Consider the following 17,993-nt stretch of genomic DNA (forward strand, 5'->3'; position numbering starts at 1 on the left):
ATGTGTTCGAGGTGTGGTGTCGGCCGCTGTCTTGATGTTGGTTGAATGGGAGACTCACGAAATACTAACTTTTTAGACAGAACAATGATATCCATTGAGGAAGTGAATTTGTTACAAATTTCTGTAACAAAATTGAAAAATATGTTTTATAGAAAGATGGTGTTATTAATCGCTTAAAGAGCTAAGTTACTGAGCTTTTTTCTTACCTCCTTGTGTTGTATGTGACAAGATGGTGTCATTCTTGTCGCCAGCTCAACTGACAGTTACAGCTCTCGTACTTCGTGTGTTGTAGCGGAGGTGGAGGGAGGGTAGGGGTAGTAGGGATGGGCGGAGTGTCACGTGTCTGGTTGGTCAGTAGGGGCGTGTTAGTGTGGGGCAACCACGGGGAAGTTAGGTTATTGGAAACTATAGGGGTATTTGAAGGGGGAAAGTTTAAAGATGTTCTTGACCGTGCGATCCTTTATATTTAACAATTGCAGTAATTTAGGTGAAGTTTCGGAAGTGGGATTCTTGGTGTCTGAAACGTTGTTTAAATTACGGTCTTTATTAAAGTACTGATCTAGAAATATGTAAATGTTCTCATATTCATTCATTAACTTTCCTGTGTTTAATTTCTTGAGGATTGTAAGATCTTCATTTATGGTTGTAAACTGATGGTCTGTATCTCTCATATGGATGCTCATTGCAGAAAATTTATTATGTTTACTTACGTTATAATGTTCCTGGTATCTATTGTAGAAGCTACGGCCCGTTTGACCAATATACGAACAGAAACATTGTGCACATGTTAGTCTGTAAATTCCTGAGCTTGTGAAAGGATTGTTGTTGTGGTTTACAGTGTTGTGATTAAAAAGTGTACTGGTTGTATGTTATTTTGATGTTTTTTTTTGAGGAGGTTCGAAACGTGGTGGATGCCTGAATTATTACATGTGAAGGATGCGTAATTAGATTTATCTGGTTTATCTGGGGTGAGGTTTGTCAATGACTTTGCTTTTACTTTATTAATTATCCTGTTAATCCATACTCTGTTGTAACCATTAAATTTGGCTAAGCTTCTAATGTATTCTAATTCATTCTTTCGGGTTTCTGGTGACAGGAGAATCCTGAATGCTCGATAGACTCTGCATTGGCCTCCCCGGTATGCACTCGCCATGCATCTTGGTAGGTGTGCTTTTTACCAACTGATGAACCCAACTTAGCTCACTCAGGCGCAAACGCTGGCAACCAGGAATGAGTTAGCTGGAAAATGTATAATGTCCAATAACGGACCATTTATATTGGTATTAAGCGTTGTATTCCGAGGTGTCAGTGCAGAGATGGCGTGGAATTTATTATTTATTTAAATGTATGGCTTTAGCGCCGGATAAATCTAAGGAAATGTTCCACTCGCCTGGTGTAGGTGTCTCAGTTTGACTCCCGTGGGCAACCTGCTCATGTGGGTGTGAGGAGATGATGATAATGAGGTAGGTAGAGCGTGACACTTGATGTCGAATAACACCTCGGGATCTTCTCAAGGCTTACCGTCTCCATCTGACGGACGAATCACCATCAACAATATCATATGCCCTTACTCCATATGAACCACTGTGGTTTTGGCATGCAAACTAGTGATTAGAAATTGGATACCTCCACCTCTCGACATTCCACCAACTTGCTTGTACTGGCTAACCATGGTGTCAGACGATATAGAGCATGGCCAACAGGTGGTCTATCATATGGTATGACTTAAGTCGACAAATAAGCTTGAATGGAGTGTTTACTAACCTGTCGCAAAAAAGAGGTTCCTGATTTTCACACCAGGCTCTACATTAGTTAAGGTCATTTTACCTCCTTCTCAGGCCATTCCTATACCATCGTTGCAAGAAAATCTGAGTTGGTTAAATTACTAGCAGAAGAAAAAAAATCACTTGCAATATAAACTAGACTTGAGTTGTAAGGTTTGCCGGTTCTTAACGCTAACTTTTATCGCCATGTTTCCATGTTTCAGGTCACTGAGTGCAGTAAACAAGAACAACAGCTGCTAACTTTTGAGAACGGCACTGCAGAGAACTGGCAGGTAAAGTTAAATCAAGCATTCTTCAGTAGTTAATAACGACAGGAACATGTGGGGAGATAAGAACACTGTTCGTGGTTCATAGTCGTCAGCCTTCGAATCACAAACACATTGCTATTGTTGCATGAGTCATCTGGTACTTCAGTGTAAATGTTCAGAGCACTGCAATATCGACCGTCCAAACATGTTTGGCAATGTGGTCTCATATTATGCACTCCAGTTCACATGCTCCTGTCTCAACGCAGTTTGTATCTGTTCATTTTTGGCCGGCTTGTACAAGTAGTACGGTTTTCTACTGGTGTTGCCATCAAACCATAATTGATAGCTACTGCACGGTATAATATCCCATCAATGAGATCGTGTCTGTGTATACCAGCACTGAACAGCCAAATGTTACATTTCTCACTGTTTCTTACTCCATATTGCATGCGTGGCAACATTGGAATCCTTCACCACATATTTCATCTAATTTCTAATTTGACCATTCTTTGACTACATTCAGCTGCAAATTTCTCATGAAAGCTTTTCGGTCTGTGGTTGTTATTTCCTCCAGTATGGCTACGTTGAGGTGACTCAGATTCACTAGGTATAGCTCTTATCAGCCAACCATATCACTTTATGCAATTGAGAGCATTCAAATTATTTTATAAAGTAGTGTCATATATTCTCTATCTACCTTAACCAGCAGGGGCTGCCTGTCCGAGGTGGTAAAGGTATGCTTGGTTCACCCGGAAGGACGTGGGTTCGATTCCCCGTCAGGAAGTCGTAAAATTTAAGAAATTAGATTTCCACTTCCAGAGGTGCACACTGTCCTGAGGTTCAGTCAGCCTACACCAAAAATGAGTACCAGGTTAATTCCTGGGGGCAAAGGCGGCCGGGCGTAGAGCTAACCACTCTTCCCCCAACAAGTGCCGAGGTTACGGATGGTGGAAGCCTTTACCTTCCACCCCTCCAGGGTCCTTCATGGCCTGTACGGAGATGACCTTTGTTTTCGCTACCTTAACTAGCAATCTCACGACCTTTGAGTTTTCTGGGAATATTAATTCTTTGAGTGATGGCCACATGAACATGAGTCACTCGTTTAAGTGCCTCAATGTTTGTTACCTAACTGGTATGTGATGAGAGGTACAGGATGCGTAGTTACAGCTAAACAGAGGTTGCGTGAATTCAGGGAAGTCTTCATGATGGACTTGAGTCTTCTCACAATTTCATTTTGTAAGTTCTATTTAATGTTTACCAATGTACTTTGTGGAACTCTGAGATTCGTACATCTCATCAGACTCCAGAGAGTGGTTAATTTATTTACTGGTCTCTCTGGGTCTCTCTTTTCGATACACTGAATTCTACACTTGCCGACTCCAAATTTCATACAGATGCCTCTTGAAAATGAATCCTCAAAATCTCCTTTAGATTGGTTTTGGAGAATGCTTAAAGTTTGATGTCATCCATATAATTATCCCAGATTTGTGACCTGACACCTTTCTCAGTTTCCAACACCACTCCTGATTTCAAAATTCATTTCAGTCAGATTCAGAAGTGTTATGAGAAGGTTTAAAGCCAAACAAAACCAGTTAGGACTTAAGTTATTATCTCGAAGTATTCTTCTAATTAGAAAGATGCCTGTACGCACACTTTACAAAGAAAGTTGAGGTAGTGGTGGATGTACAGGATGACCCAAAAGTCCATTAACAATAATTTATGAGGCAATATTTCATGGATTACTGGAGGTAGAGAGGTAATAATTGACACATTTGATTAACATGACATGGGGTTTTATTGACACCAAACAAAGTGCACAAAATGACTAACGTATGGCGCTTCATACGATATACAAGCAATAATTAGCATAACAATCAGGGTTTAACCACTCAACGTAGAGTGCCGTACACAGCACGCAGACTCCCCAACACTCTCTGTCGCGGAGTGACGTATATTGCACGCGCGTAGCAGATTCTGCTTTGTGCTTCTATCTAGCGAATCGTTCTTGAATTATTACAAATATGATAAGACATATCTATAGACGGAGAATCGATCTTTCATTTGATGCATATATCTGTCGAGTTTTTATCAATTAGATATATCGAGTCTGAAAAATGAACAAGTTCTCTTGTTGACATCGTGGCAGCTAACCGTTTTCTTTTGATTGTGAATTCGAAAATTAATGTTTTACCGAATGATGATACGGTAAGTTCAGTTTTGTTAAACAAGAACTAGGATATAGAATTTGTGAGTGAGAGCAGTGATCGTGACATTCCTGTTGCTTTTGATACACGGGAAAATATCGGCCGTAATGTTATTTATGGTGGGTTTGTGTGAGAAGACATGGATAAATACAGAGAGCAAAGGGAAATGTTTACTGCCAATTATGTGTCTCAAAGTGCTGCAGTGAACTGCTTATATCCTGTGTGAAAAACTTTCAGTTGTTTTCTACTGTCGAGTTCGTGAAGATGATAGTAGAGTAGGCAGATATTTATGCTCAACATCATATGCGGTCACACGGTATTTTATTTCCGTTCCGATCGAGGGTAAATGAATGTGTACTGGTTACTGTGGAGGAAATGTATGTAGTTTTCGCAGTATGCATGTTAATGAGCATAGTACAGAAAACCGCATTGAGATCTTATTTCTGAAAAAACCGGATACTAGCTACTCCTATATTTGGTTCAGCCATACCTCTTCTTCGATTTTAAAGCATCAGAAGATTCCTCCACTTCATTGACCTTTTGGTAATTCCAGTAAATTATGCTGTTCATGTGTTTATGCAATAATAACAAACTGAAAATTTTGGTAAAATTTATCGAACGCTTGTCACTTACGCCTGATTAACTAAAAGCCTGCTTGGTGCTTTACTCCTCCCGCAGCACAGGGTAGCCTAGTAGTGAAAGTCGTCCCACGTTGAGAGGTTAAGGAAGACGATGTTCTGCATAGCACATGCTCAACATATCACATGTTGTTCATCAATAATACCTGTAGTCGGGGGACAGAGTTGTCAACAGCACTGTACAGCATATCCGTACTGCGCCATTCCGAGTCGAAATCTCGTAACGTTCAAGAAAAGTCCACGGTTAGGGTCGGTAAGCATCTCAGGGTTTGTAGCAAAATATTTTTAAAAAATTTACGTGAATTCAGATGAGACTTATTCAACGCAACGCTTCCATTCATGCCAGACAAATTTGACGGATGTTCCTATCATATGTCAACAGCAGAATCAGCAAATATATATTCGCAATACCATGATCTTAACTTAAGTACTGTACTATAATCTATAAATAATAAAAATGAACTAATTCTTACTATCTTTTACCGGTATTCAAAAATATTAAATATGATGGATAAATTAAATATTTGCTTGAGGCTCAAAATACTTATCGAAATTGAGAATGTACTTTTTTAGTATTTGCTCAATAACCTCTTCATTTCATATAAATTGTCATAATGATCATTAAAAAGAAAATAGTCATCTCAGCTTTTCCTCAACGTGTGACTTTAAAATTACATCATTCACATCATATAAGCCTTCGTAAATTGGAAATAGTCAACCAAAATTAATCTTTCTCAACAAAAATTGCCTCTCACATATTCTAAAACTAGGCTTCTGATGTTGAAGTATTAAGTTATCAAGAAATAAAAATGTTAAAAAATAAAATATTTTGATATTCAGATTGAAATGTTAAAAATATCATGACACTGATAATAAAATATTTTGATATAAGAATGATTGCTTTGATATGTCGTCACAAATTAAACGTACAAGAATAAGATCAGTTTCAATTATGTGTACCTTGCACTGGCTACCTACCATATAATATTTTCTAAATTAAAGTAATCATCACTAAATATCAATTCTAGAAATAGGTGAAATTGCCCAAAATAGTCTGTAGCTTCATAGTTGGATTGCAATTATAGTCTATCATCTCAAAAAATTCAATTATTCAAGTATATGTTAATAAGGAATACCACGGATGAAAATTCCAAGTCCTCATTAATCATAGAATATTATTAAGACGACATTAAGATTGTATATCCTAACTAACAACCTGTTATATTAGCTATACTCAGCTTAGACCACATATATAATATGTATTTTTGATGACCAATACCTATCATTAGCTCGTAAGTTCAATACCAAGTTGCCATTTACCATGCGATATGGATTATTTAATAAGTAAACATCATTATTATCACTCAATCTACCATTGATCCACAGTTTGCGTTAATTACTCTTTATTCATTCACATATGAAAATCCTTCCTCATATCTCTTCGCATTTATCATAATTCATCGATTCCTTCCCTCACATAACATTATTTCATCATTTCGCACTTCCTTTCTCATATTTATTTCATATATTTATTCCGCACTTTGCGTCAGTATTAATTATTTAATTCTATGTAACGTACAGTTCAATTCGCGTCACATATAACCAAAATATTATTTCATGGATCAACAACTATCTCATATCTCTGCCAATATGTACCTTAATTATCCATATGCGTTCATTGTTTAATCTGTATTGACTTATAACTGACAATAAATGATCAATCTTTACGAACTTGGTAACCTACGACTCGGTATTAATATGCAACACATTCTATTCTCATAATTAGTTCCTATCATTGGCAATAGTTATTAAAATTAACTGAATATCGCTAACGTAACACTTCACTGTTACATGTTCACTTCCCAGGATGTATTTAAATCATGCTGAAGACTACCTATCAACTTCCTTAATACGTCACTTTTGGATCACTTGCGTGGAAATACATGTTATTGAACCATATCACGAAGATATAACGACCTATGTCTTTTCAAAATAAAACATACATCAACTACCTTCTACAAAGGAAAACATAAAATGATTTGAAAACATTTTTGACAACTTATATTATTCTGTGTTCGTCTGCTGCCAGGATTGGTGTTGGTTCTGCTATATCTTCCGCTGTACTGGTCCTCCTTTGGTTATAGGCTCAGTCATCTGGGATTTACGGGAAATGAGCTCTCATCTGCCGGTGATGTCGGCTGGACTCCATCAGTCGTCAACCCCATGCTCGATTTACAGATCCTTTACGCCAGTTTCTTGCGCATCCAAAGAAAGCAGAATCAAAGACAATATTAATAACATAATTTGGATAGATGCAAAGCCTTCTTGTACTACTATCTGGTTTTGTATTCTCAAATATAATGTCAATCTGAAAGTTATATACAGATTACTGATATAACTGTCGCGACTTAAGTTCTTCTAATTCAATAGTATTTATCTTATATGATTGCGTATTTTAAAATCTGTTCCCTAACAAAACCTTTTCTTTACTTCTACAAGTCAGGTCCGATTATAATCTTGCTCTTCTTCTTTCAAGCATCCAAGATAAATTCTATAATATATCTTATATCTTTTCCGTATTACGTATTAAAATATTATTGTATATTTTACGCAGAAGTATGTCTCCGAATGTCTTCCTTTTTCTACCTACAAATTTGTTATTTTAACTCCACAATAACTTCTTTTTCTAGAGGTTGATTCTGCCGATCTTCTCGCCTGTCTTTTTCAAAATCAGTTCTCTCTTGTTCCTTTTGTTGATGCTAACAATTTCCGATGATACATTTTATACTGGTCACGGCCACTGTGATTCGAGTTGCGCTTGTATCATCTCACTTGTTTCATTCTGACGCTTAAAATACGAACTTTTAAACTTTATTCACGGCAAATCAGAACATCTTAACTCCGTGTTTTGGCAATCGGGACAATGGAACGGCACAATAGACCTAACTTTGGTAGGGTTGGTTGTTTCTTCACTCATCGGCTGGCATAAGGGAATTCATTACTGTACTTTAGGATCACTTCATGTTGGTTTGAACTTGTTAAAGCAAAATTTATGTAATACTAGCTGATGTACCCGTGCTTCGCTATGGGATTTTCAGAAAGACTGACTTTGTGGTTTTCATAACTAAAGTCAAGATAGGTCATTACAAAAACGTCAGTAGCAATGTAGCGATTAAAAGCAATGTTATCATATAAAATACTCGATCAAATGAAAAACTGCACATTTTCTCACATTTAACGAACAGTACTAAGGTGCCGATGTAACAGTCCCAAGTTCCAGAGCTGGAATGACCAGGGCGCAGACAGCTGTGAACACTTCTCTGCCATTATTTCGTTAAATATGCACACTTCTCATTCCAATCAGTGCCTCAGAGTAGGGATTGAATAGCTCGAATGCTATGATGAACCAGTGTGTTACATACCAGTAGTATCGGCAAATCTATGAAACAGAGGAATGGCATGCTAAAGAAGAAAGTTACCTAACTCCCCAGTCACTTCCTGCCAATATTCAGGCAGACTGTTACACTGGTACGGCTAGGCGAGTTGGTCGTGTGGTTAAGGGCGCGCAGCTGTGAGCTTACATCCAGGAGATAGTGGATTCGAACTCCACTGTCGGCAGCCTTGAAGATGTTATTCCATGGATTCCCATTTTCACTCCAGGCAAATGTTGGGGCTATACCTTAATTAAAGCCAAGGCCACTTCCTTCACACTCATAGCCCTTTCCTATCCCATCGTCGCCACAAGACCTAACTGTGTCGGTGCGACGTAAGGCAAATTTTAAAAAAATGCTCGGTACGGAGCAGTAATCCTATATATCGGAGATGAGTGGCAACAAAAGATAAAGCACATCACAAAAAACAGTGGTCAATGTAATGTTATTGTTAATCAATTTTATGAGCTTTCTATATAGTAGGCCTTCACATTTAGTTTTCTTATGACTCAGTGATCTTAGGGCGTCTTATAAAATTAATTATAGCGTCGACTGTAGTTCCTTATTCTCCGACTTTATATACCGAATTTCATTAAATCCTGTCTACCTATTTTCTCGTGACTCGGCGCTGATAAGGACTTAATAACAAACATCCAAATTCATGAATATATCTGATCATAGCCTGTAGGATAACAATTTATAAGACATAAATGATCGGAAATATAATACTATATAACTTTAAATGATCAGAAATATAATACTATATAACTTGAGTTATGTAGTATTTATCGATACGACCACTAATAACATAATTATTTGGGAATTAAATTTTAGGCCTACCCCTAAACTACCATTTAATTCAGCTTGAATAAAATTATTTATGGCCTAGATTATAGCGACTTATTCCCCGACTTTGCATTCTGATTTTCATTAAGATAGGACCGCTAATAACATAAATATTTGAGAATTCGATTCTAGGCCTTCCGCTAAACTACCATTTTTCTCAGCGTGAATACAATTATTTATGACCTAGATTGTAGCGACTTATTCCTCGATTTCCCCTACCGATTTTCGTTAATATAAGACCATTAATAACAAATATTTGAGAATTAAATTTTAGGCCTTGCCCTAAAGTACCATTTCACTCAGCGTGAGTAAAATTATTTATGGCCTAGATTATAGCGACTTATTCACCGACTTTGTATACCGATTTTCATTAAGATATGACCACTAATAACATAAATATTTGAGATTTAAATGTTAAGCCTTTCCCTAAACTACCATTTCAGTCAGCGTGAATAAAATTATTTATGGTCTAGATTGTAGCGGCTTATTACCCGACTTTGTACACCGATTTTCATTAAATTCTCTTCAGCCGTTTTCTCGTGATGCGTGTACATGCAGACAGACAGACAGACAGACAGACAGACAGACAGACAGACAGACAGACAGACAGACAAGTGCATTTCCTTGTTACTGTGGGCACGACTGATACAGAAATACCATCCTTTTAAAATTCTGAGCAATATATAGATAGATAGATAGATAGATAGATAGATAGATAGATAGATAGATAGATAGATAGATAGATAGATAGATATAGATATCAATACTTGGGTCCTTCCAGTTCTGAACTTTTGCTTGAGCACTTCATTTTCATTCATTATTTCTCTTCCACTTGCCATCTCGTCAACAGGCAAGGCAAGGAGCATCATGACCATAATTCATCTCTACGGACCAGATACCTCCCTAGAACTCCCCCCAAACTTTCTTTGGGTGGAAGATTCTCAGGTGCTAGGGTACTACTCTGATAACATGTTCTTTGACTTCTTCGCAATTGTTGCATTTCTCATTTCCGTTATTGTTGTTCCATTGTTAAGAGGCGACCTGCAATCGGTAGCGAGCTTTCAGTTCCTGTGCTGCAGCTCTCCCATGGACACAGTTTAACTTTATTCTATCAGTTGCCTGGACAATAATAATAATAATGTTATTTGTTTTACGTCCCAATAACTACTCTTTTACGGTTTTTGGAGACGCCGAGGTGCAGGAATTTAGTCCCGTAGGAGTTCTTTTTACGTGCCAGTAAATCTGACGTATTTGAGCACCTTCAAATACCACCGGACTGAGCCAGGATCGAACCTGCCAAGTTGGGGTCAGAAGGCCAGCGCCTTAACCGTCTGAGCCACTCAGCCCGGCAGTTGCCTGGACAAGGTGAGGATTTTATCCACTAAGTCACTCACTGTTGAACGTGCTCTCTGCAATTTGTCAATGCCCTTTTCAGTCTCTCTGAGCTCTCGTTATAATCGCTGTAGCTAATAAACAGTTCTACTGAGCGCTCGCAGCCATAAGCTCACCAAATGCTAATAGGAAATACTTGCGAAATAAAACATTTAATTATTAACACAGTATACCTGAAAAAGGAAAGATGTAATTAATCTTGCTTTAGTTTCAACAGTCTTGGAAAACTTAAACTAAGCTGGAACTGTAAACAAAATGCTTCCATTTTTTTAAAAAAATTCTTGAATAATATATGGGATCAGTCCACTTTCCAGTCATTAATGGTAATGTAACACAACAAAAGTGTGTGTCCCTAGAATTATTCGAGAAATGGAGGGTAACTTACAAAAGTTAATCAAGCAACCAGTCATCATTGATCTGCCCAGGTGGCACATTCGCTATCAATCTTTACCTTGTCTTCTCTTAAATAATTTCAAAGAACTTGGAAAAATATCTTGATAAATTTTTCCGTTCCCTAATTCCTCTTTCTGTAAATGAATATTTGCCCCAATTTATCTTCTTGAATTCCTGTGTTATTTTTCCTACTTTAAAAAACTCCACTCAAACTTATTCATCTACTAAAGTCATTCCACGCCATTTCTCCACTAACAGCTCAAAACATACAACTTAATAACAATATAGTTGGTCCGTTGTTGGACATACCTCGTAGTTGTGCAGCTCGTCTCCTTTCTCCCAAGTCTTCCCAACCCAAAGTTTGCAACATTTTCATAGCACTACTCTTTTGTTGCAAGTTACCCAGAACAAACGGTGCTGCATTCCTTTGGACCTTTTCCAGTTCACATATGAAGTAGTCCTCATTGTGGGTCCCATATACTGGAACCATACTCTAGTTGGGATCTTACCAGATACTTAAACAGTGTCTCCTTTACACCCTTAGTACAATGCCAACAACTACAATCAAAAGCAGTGAAATTGTTTATGGTCTTGGGATCAAGAACACTATGCTCAATAATTGGCAAGAAAGACACTTTTAGAGGAAATTTCTGAAATTTCCATTATAGTGTCAGAGTTGTCAACAGTGGTATTTTACTGATCAGTTACAAGGATGATGTCAGTGAATGTACAAATGTGTGTCCATGTGTACAAGCAGTCATGTCACATTATCCCGTGAACAGTGCGATTGTGACCCAATGTTTATCAAGGCATTTTTCCTTCTGTCGTGTACGTTCTACCACTTCAGTTTGATTATGATGCTTGTTGTTTGAAGGGGCCTAACATCTAAGGTCATCGGCCTCCATTTCAGTTTGTGACATCACTTGTGATATGTTTTCTCTCCTTGCTCTAGGTTGGGCTTCTAACACTTTCAAGAAATGTATGTGCCTTCCTCTGTTTGAAACTTTCTTCTCCTCCAACCAGTTACTCTTTCTTCCTAGTTGCCATCAGAAACTCACTCACTCACTTTTCTTCATTTTAAACTTCATACTGTTCCATTGTTGCTTCTCGACTTCTTGTTATGTGGTGATTATAGACAGAGAAAGATGAAAGTTTACGTCCTAAACCATGGCTGTCAAAGCTTTATGACCTGCAGTGTGTAGAACTCATTTCGTTCAAAGGAAAACTGTGTATATCATAAGGTTTTGGTAAAATGTGTCCCTTTTAAAGAAATAGAAACCTTCTTCTTCTTCTTCTTCTTCTTCTTCTTCTTCTTCTTCTTCTTCTTCTTCTTCTTCTTCTTCACTTGGGACCATGCAGAATCAATGTTTCTCGGCTTTCCTCTTTAAATGTTCAACGAATGCATTTGCGGTGCTCCAGTCATCTGTAAGCTGTTGTTTTTCTCTCTTCTTCCTTGAAACCGCATTTTTGTGTAACATCTCTATTCCGAAGTTTTGGCAATCCTAATTCTTTAAGGTCTTTTTCTGTTTGTTTATACCAATTCAGTCTTGTTCCTCAGGAATGTGAGGATTTTGTTTGATAGTCTGTTCGGGTACATTGTGATTTATTGTCCCAGGAATTGGATTCTTTGCATGCACATTGTATCTGAGATTTGCTTGTAGGTTTCTCCATTAGATGAAGATTGGTTCTTAGTCCTAGAATTTTTCTCATGATTTAACGGTCTTTAACTTCTGATCCCTCCACTCTTCTTCTTTTAGTGCCTTTCCCATTACTGAAGGTTGACCACTATCATAGCAAAGTCTGTACGACGTTCGGCTGTCCTTATCAGTCTTCTCGAATCTCGTCCTGTCTACTGCAAACTAACCGCACCTACAGAGCGTCTTGTCAGAAAATATTGTCAAAAGCTCCATCTAATATTACCAGTGATATTTTGTGATGCTGAAAGTTGTTGTGAGTTATTGCAAATTTTGGAACATTTTCTTCCTCTTATTAATTTAATGTGATAAGCAAGAGAAATCATTACGTTTTTTTTTCTAGAATGATCCGGCTGTCGAGAACTCTGTGGAAGCTGATGCTACTGAAGAAGTTGAGATGCGTTCGGAAGAAAAAGGAGTCATTGTTTATGCCGAGGGGGATTTAGAAATACAGGCAGTTAACCAGTCAACAAAAACATCGTCTTCATCCACTGCTCAAGCCTGTTATACCTGCAAGGAGCTATTTCCCACTCGACAGCTGTTTCGGGAGCACCTTGCCGTCCATCCTGATGGCAGAACATTAAGGTGTAAGTACTGCAAAAAGGGCTTTAGGAAACCGAGTCAGATGAAGCTGCACCTTCGGACACACACAGGGGAGCGTCCGTTTCATTGTGCCAAGTGCGGGATGAGCTTTGCTGCTAAGAGTGCTCTTACCAAACATCTAGACACTCATCTGAAGGACAAGGGTAAAATATTCGTTTGCGACGTGTGTAGCAAGTCTTTCTCGCGGAAGGAGTATCTCGAAGAGCACATTAGAACTCACACAGGCAGCAAGCCATACGTATGTCCAATATGCCAGAAAACGTTCGTTGGTAGGACCGGGTTGAACCACCACAAAAAGACCCACGCAGCCATAGATGAGAAAAGGAGTACGGTATGCGAGATTTGCGGGAAGAGTTTAACTCGGCACGCTTTGTGGACGCACATAAAGTCGCACGAGAAAGCTCATGAGTGTGAGATATGCCACAAATTCTTTGCAACTAAAACAGTGCTGAAGATCCATGTTGCTGGCACTCATTATGGACACAGATGGCACCAATGTGAAATTTGTGGCAAGGGTTTCATGCAGAAATACCACTTAGTAAGACACATGAAAGTTCATGAAAATGAAATTGAGGGGGAGAGTGATGATCCCTTTGCGTGTAAGAAGTGCGCCCGAACTTTTAAGACGGAGTCAAAACTTGATGCTCATATGAGGAGCGAACACAGCGAACCAGGTTACTCCTGCAACATCTGCCACAAGCGTTTTGCAGGGCGCAGCACCGTCATCTATCACCGCCGCGCCCACACAGGTGAGCGGCCTCATCGCTGCCCGGCCTGCGGGAAAACTTTCGTGCGTCCTGACACTCTCCGCCAACACGTGCGCTCTCACACGGGCGAGAGGCTCTTTGAATGTACAGTGTGCTCAAAAAAATGTTCAACACGCAGTGCCTTGAACAAACACGCTCTGTCGCACAAGGAACAGAACGATCTCTTCTGTGCCGTCTGCAGTAAAATATTGAGCTCGAAGTCCGAACTGGAAGAGCATTCTAAGATTCACTCGGGGTCCCGTTCATTCCGCTGTAACAACTGCCGCAAATCCTTCCGTTACCAGGACAGCCTTAACAAGCACCTCCGTATCCACTCTTCAGGTGTCGTTTTGCCCACCACCGATGAGTTACCTTGTATGTATTCATTTGAAGTTTGTAGGCCAACCTTTGAGCAAGTGCAGGACTTAAACAACACTCAGAGTAAAACTGCAGGACCTAGTTCTTTTGCAAGTGAGACTCTTGTTCCTCCAGAAGACTTAACAGCAAATGGTCTGCAGCCATACAACATCGTCAGTAATAATGTGCGCGTGACTACGGAAGACAAGAACCCCGTCGGGATGAACCTCCTGCCTCGTCGTCCCTACAGCATCACTATCGATGGTAATTTGTGTTGTAATAATGAGACTCTCGTCCCCCCAGATGGAAGCCTCGTGTCCTCTTTAGCGCTAGTACCTCCCCATCAGGAGATGACCCCATTGTCAGCATCTCAGATGCTTCACCAGCAATCTAGCACCACCCACACAGAATTGAACCCTGTACCTGTCCCTATGTCACCAGCAGACCAAACAGGGTTAATGACTCCAAATACTAATGTAACATTTCCGTCCATTCTCTCAAAGGCATTCTCACTTTAAAACAAACAGGGTCAGTGACTCCAAATACTAATGTAACACTTCCGTCCATTCTCTCAAAGGCTTTCTCACTTTAAAAGTACAATGAAATATTCCATCAGTATATTTTATAGAAAATATTTCTGTTTGTTAGTGAACTATAACAATAGCAGATTTTAGCAGGGAAAATGAGGGCAGCACTCCTGCAAATATAATTAAATACCATATTTATCCATGTAATTTTGCCAGCAAACAAAATTTGGGGGAGAAATAAAAATCTGCATAATTTTCCTGCCTTGATTATATAAAAGTAATCTGTCATCAAAACCTGTGATAGTTTGCACCTGTAAAGCTCAAGATGCAGCACTGTAGTAAAGTAAAGTAAACTCGTGTCCTCATCCCGTGGTGGTGCACCCCCAATGGCCGTTATCTGCATGTACTGTTTCAACCACATACCAGCCCTCCTGCCATTCTTAAATGTCTGGTAGTACCGGGGATCGAACCCGAGGACGGCAGCTAACAACACTAACCGTTACGCTGTGGAGGCGGACAAGCACTGCAGTAATGGTACACTACACATAATGTTGGTCTATGCTAATGCACTTTGGGAGATGTGCACTTTCTTGTGATAACATAAACCAGTCTCTACGCTAATTATTTCTACGTACGCATGTGAATAAAACGTTCATGGCTCAGGCGGCGAATCGCCAGCCTCTCACCGCTGGATTCCATGGTTCAAATCCCGGTCAGTCCATCTGAGATTTGTGCTAGAGAAAGCGGAGGCAGGTCAGGTTCATCTTCGGGTACTCCGGTTTTCCCTGTCATCTTTCATTCGAACAACACTCTCCAATATCATTTCATTTCATCTGTCAGCCATTAATCATTGTCCCAGAGGAGTGGGACAGACTACCGCAGCCGGCGCAGTTCCTATCCTCGCCGCTAGATGGGGCTTCATGTCATCCCATTCCTGACTTGATTGAAACTGGAAACAGGCGAAGTGAACAGTGGTGAGCAAATTATATTAACAGTGATCACGTTAACACAAAATAACGGCAGCACAGGCATTTTGTGTATAACTATCTCATGGCATAAACAAAAGCAACGGTTGCAGTGTGCCAAAAAGACAACCTGATCCCCCAGGGTCCAAAATTAGGCCAGTATCCAGAACTGTTACTGGATTAAGAAATGACAGCTATTCAACACAAAATGCTACAGTTAAATGTGATGAAGGTCACAAATATAGGAATCTCTCAGTTTAAAGCAAGAAGAGGAAGGCTGGATAGATTCACAGAGAGGTACAACTTTCCTTTTTTGAAGGAGGGCATCTCCATACCAGCAACTGACAAAGAACCATACCGACAAAGAGGTGGATTTCCATCAGTGTTTTAGGTTCAAAATTCTTTTTGCATGGCTTTGCTTTCCCCCCTCTCCCCCTCTTCAAGTTTGAAAAATTGCTAAAAGTAAAGATGAAAGGATGCCAGTTCCTCAAGCTCTGTCCCATTTGAACTTTAACTACCGTAAACTGGGTTTACTTTGTGACTGCATGGGTTACTTTGTGACAGGTGCACGCCAAATAATTATTTCATATTTCGCGGGATATGCATCGATCGTCTTACAATTAACAGCATATGTTTTCACTCCTCAGTAATGCCGCTACCTTCGTATACAATGATAACTTCTTAAGTGTTGAATTGTTGGCTACAGAGAGCCTTTTGGTGTATTGTACTAAGCACGTGGTTTTGTGAATAGCTGGAAACTTTTGTCAGCGGTAGAAAACGTTAATAAGGTACACACATCAAAGCTAGTGGAAATCTTAATTTCACATTTCTTGATAAACATGCACGATTCTCATGTCGCTTCGATATTTCTTTCAGTTATTTATCTTCAAATAAAACAAAGAGAAGTTTGAGGGGTAACTTTGTGACAACAATGACTCTGTCACAAAGTAACCCCAGTGTTAAAATTTGCCTATTTTTTAGTAATCTGGAGTCAAAACATGATGTTCCACTATTCCAAAGCAAGAACGTCAATCTCTTGATAAGATCTAATTGAGAACTAGTTATGAATGGTCCGAATAATCTACGTTCTTGATTCAGGAACTGTTATTTGTCCTCTGAACCAGGAAGAAATGCTGATGCACCTGTGCAACAGGGCAATGAATGTAGAAGGTGATACTGTGAAACAAGCTGTAAGTAAGCTTCATTGAGCACCTAAATCACAAAACAGGTGAAGTATATATATATAATCGTATGGCCTCAGCTACCGTGTGCAGACATTTCGATTTGATGCCATCTGGCTGTCTGCTCGTCTATTTCGACGTTCCGTTTTACTCTAGGTCCGTTAGATGGCAATGGCTGAGATTTAATTAATTTTGTCGGGTAAATACCAAATGTATCCCCAGAGATCTTTTACATGCCGACATTGTATGACATGGAGTGTCGAATGGACTTTTTTCCGCCCTTCAAAAGTCCGACTACCTCTGCCGGGTTTGAACCCGCTATCTTGGGATCCGGAGGCCGACACTCTAACACGGATCCACAGAGGCAGCTAACAGGTGAAGTAACAACTAATGACTGAATAAAGGGGAGACACATAGATGTGCCACCTGGAAGAGGAATGACAGCTTCGGATTTCGACACTTCAGATGAGATTCCTAGCTGTAGTGGCACCAACAGGAACTATCGCTGAAAGAACATTAAAGATACCCGAACAGAGGATTCACTGCATGAATAATAATCTGATTCTGACGCTGACGAACTTCCTATTCCTGAAAATCTTCGCTTCGAATCCGATGATAAGACTATGGAACACACGTAGGCCTAATCGTAATATTCAAAGGCAAGTATTATCCAGGAATCGTAACAAAAGTACACAAGTGATGTGCAGTTATGAGTGCAATGGACAGCGCTGGGAAGTGGCCGGAGATCAAGGATGAAATCTAGTACACAGATGACAAAATATTGTGTAAAATTAATCCAACCATGTTGTTGTTTGAGTCATCAGTCCATAGAATGGTTTGATGCAGCTCTATGCTAACTTTTTCATTTCTACGTAACTACTGCATCCTACATCTGCTCTAATCTGCTTGTCATATTCATACCTTGGTCTACCCCTACCGTTCTTACCACATACACTTCCTTCAAAAATCAACTGAACAAGTCCT

At 39.4% G+C, this 17,993-nt stretch overlaps 1 protein-coding gene across 1 annotated transcript in view; it reads left to right on the forward strand.

Annotated features, from left to right (window-relative positions):
• Positions 1 to 15,106, forward strand: part of LOC136856904 (uncharacterized) — a 92,899-nt gene extending 77,793 nt beyond the window's left edge. Inside the window, exons 3-4 of the mRNA XM_068231043.1 lie at positions 1,988 to 2,056; positions 12,974 to 15,106. Of these exons, the coding sequence (XP_068087144.1) occupies positions 1,988 to 2,056; positions 12,974 to 14,854 (1,950 nt within the window). The 3' untranslated portion in view covers positions 14,855 to 15,106. The remainder of the gene's footprint in view (positions 1 to 1,987; positions 2,057 to 12,973) is intronic.
• The last annotated feature ends 2,887 nt before the right edge of the window (positions 15,107 to 17,993 follow it).

Source organism: Anabrus simplex, chromosome 1, assembly GCF_040414725.1.
Source record: "Anabrus simplex isolate iqAnaSimp1 chromosome 1, ASM4041472v1, whole genome shotgun sequence".
Classification (NCBI taxonomy): domain Eukaryota; kingdom Metazoa; phylum Arthropoda; class Insecta; order Orthoptera; family Tettigoniidae; genus Anabrus; species Anabrus simplex.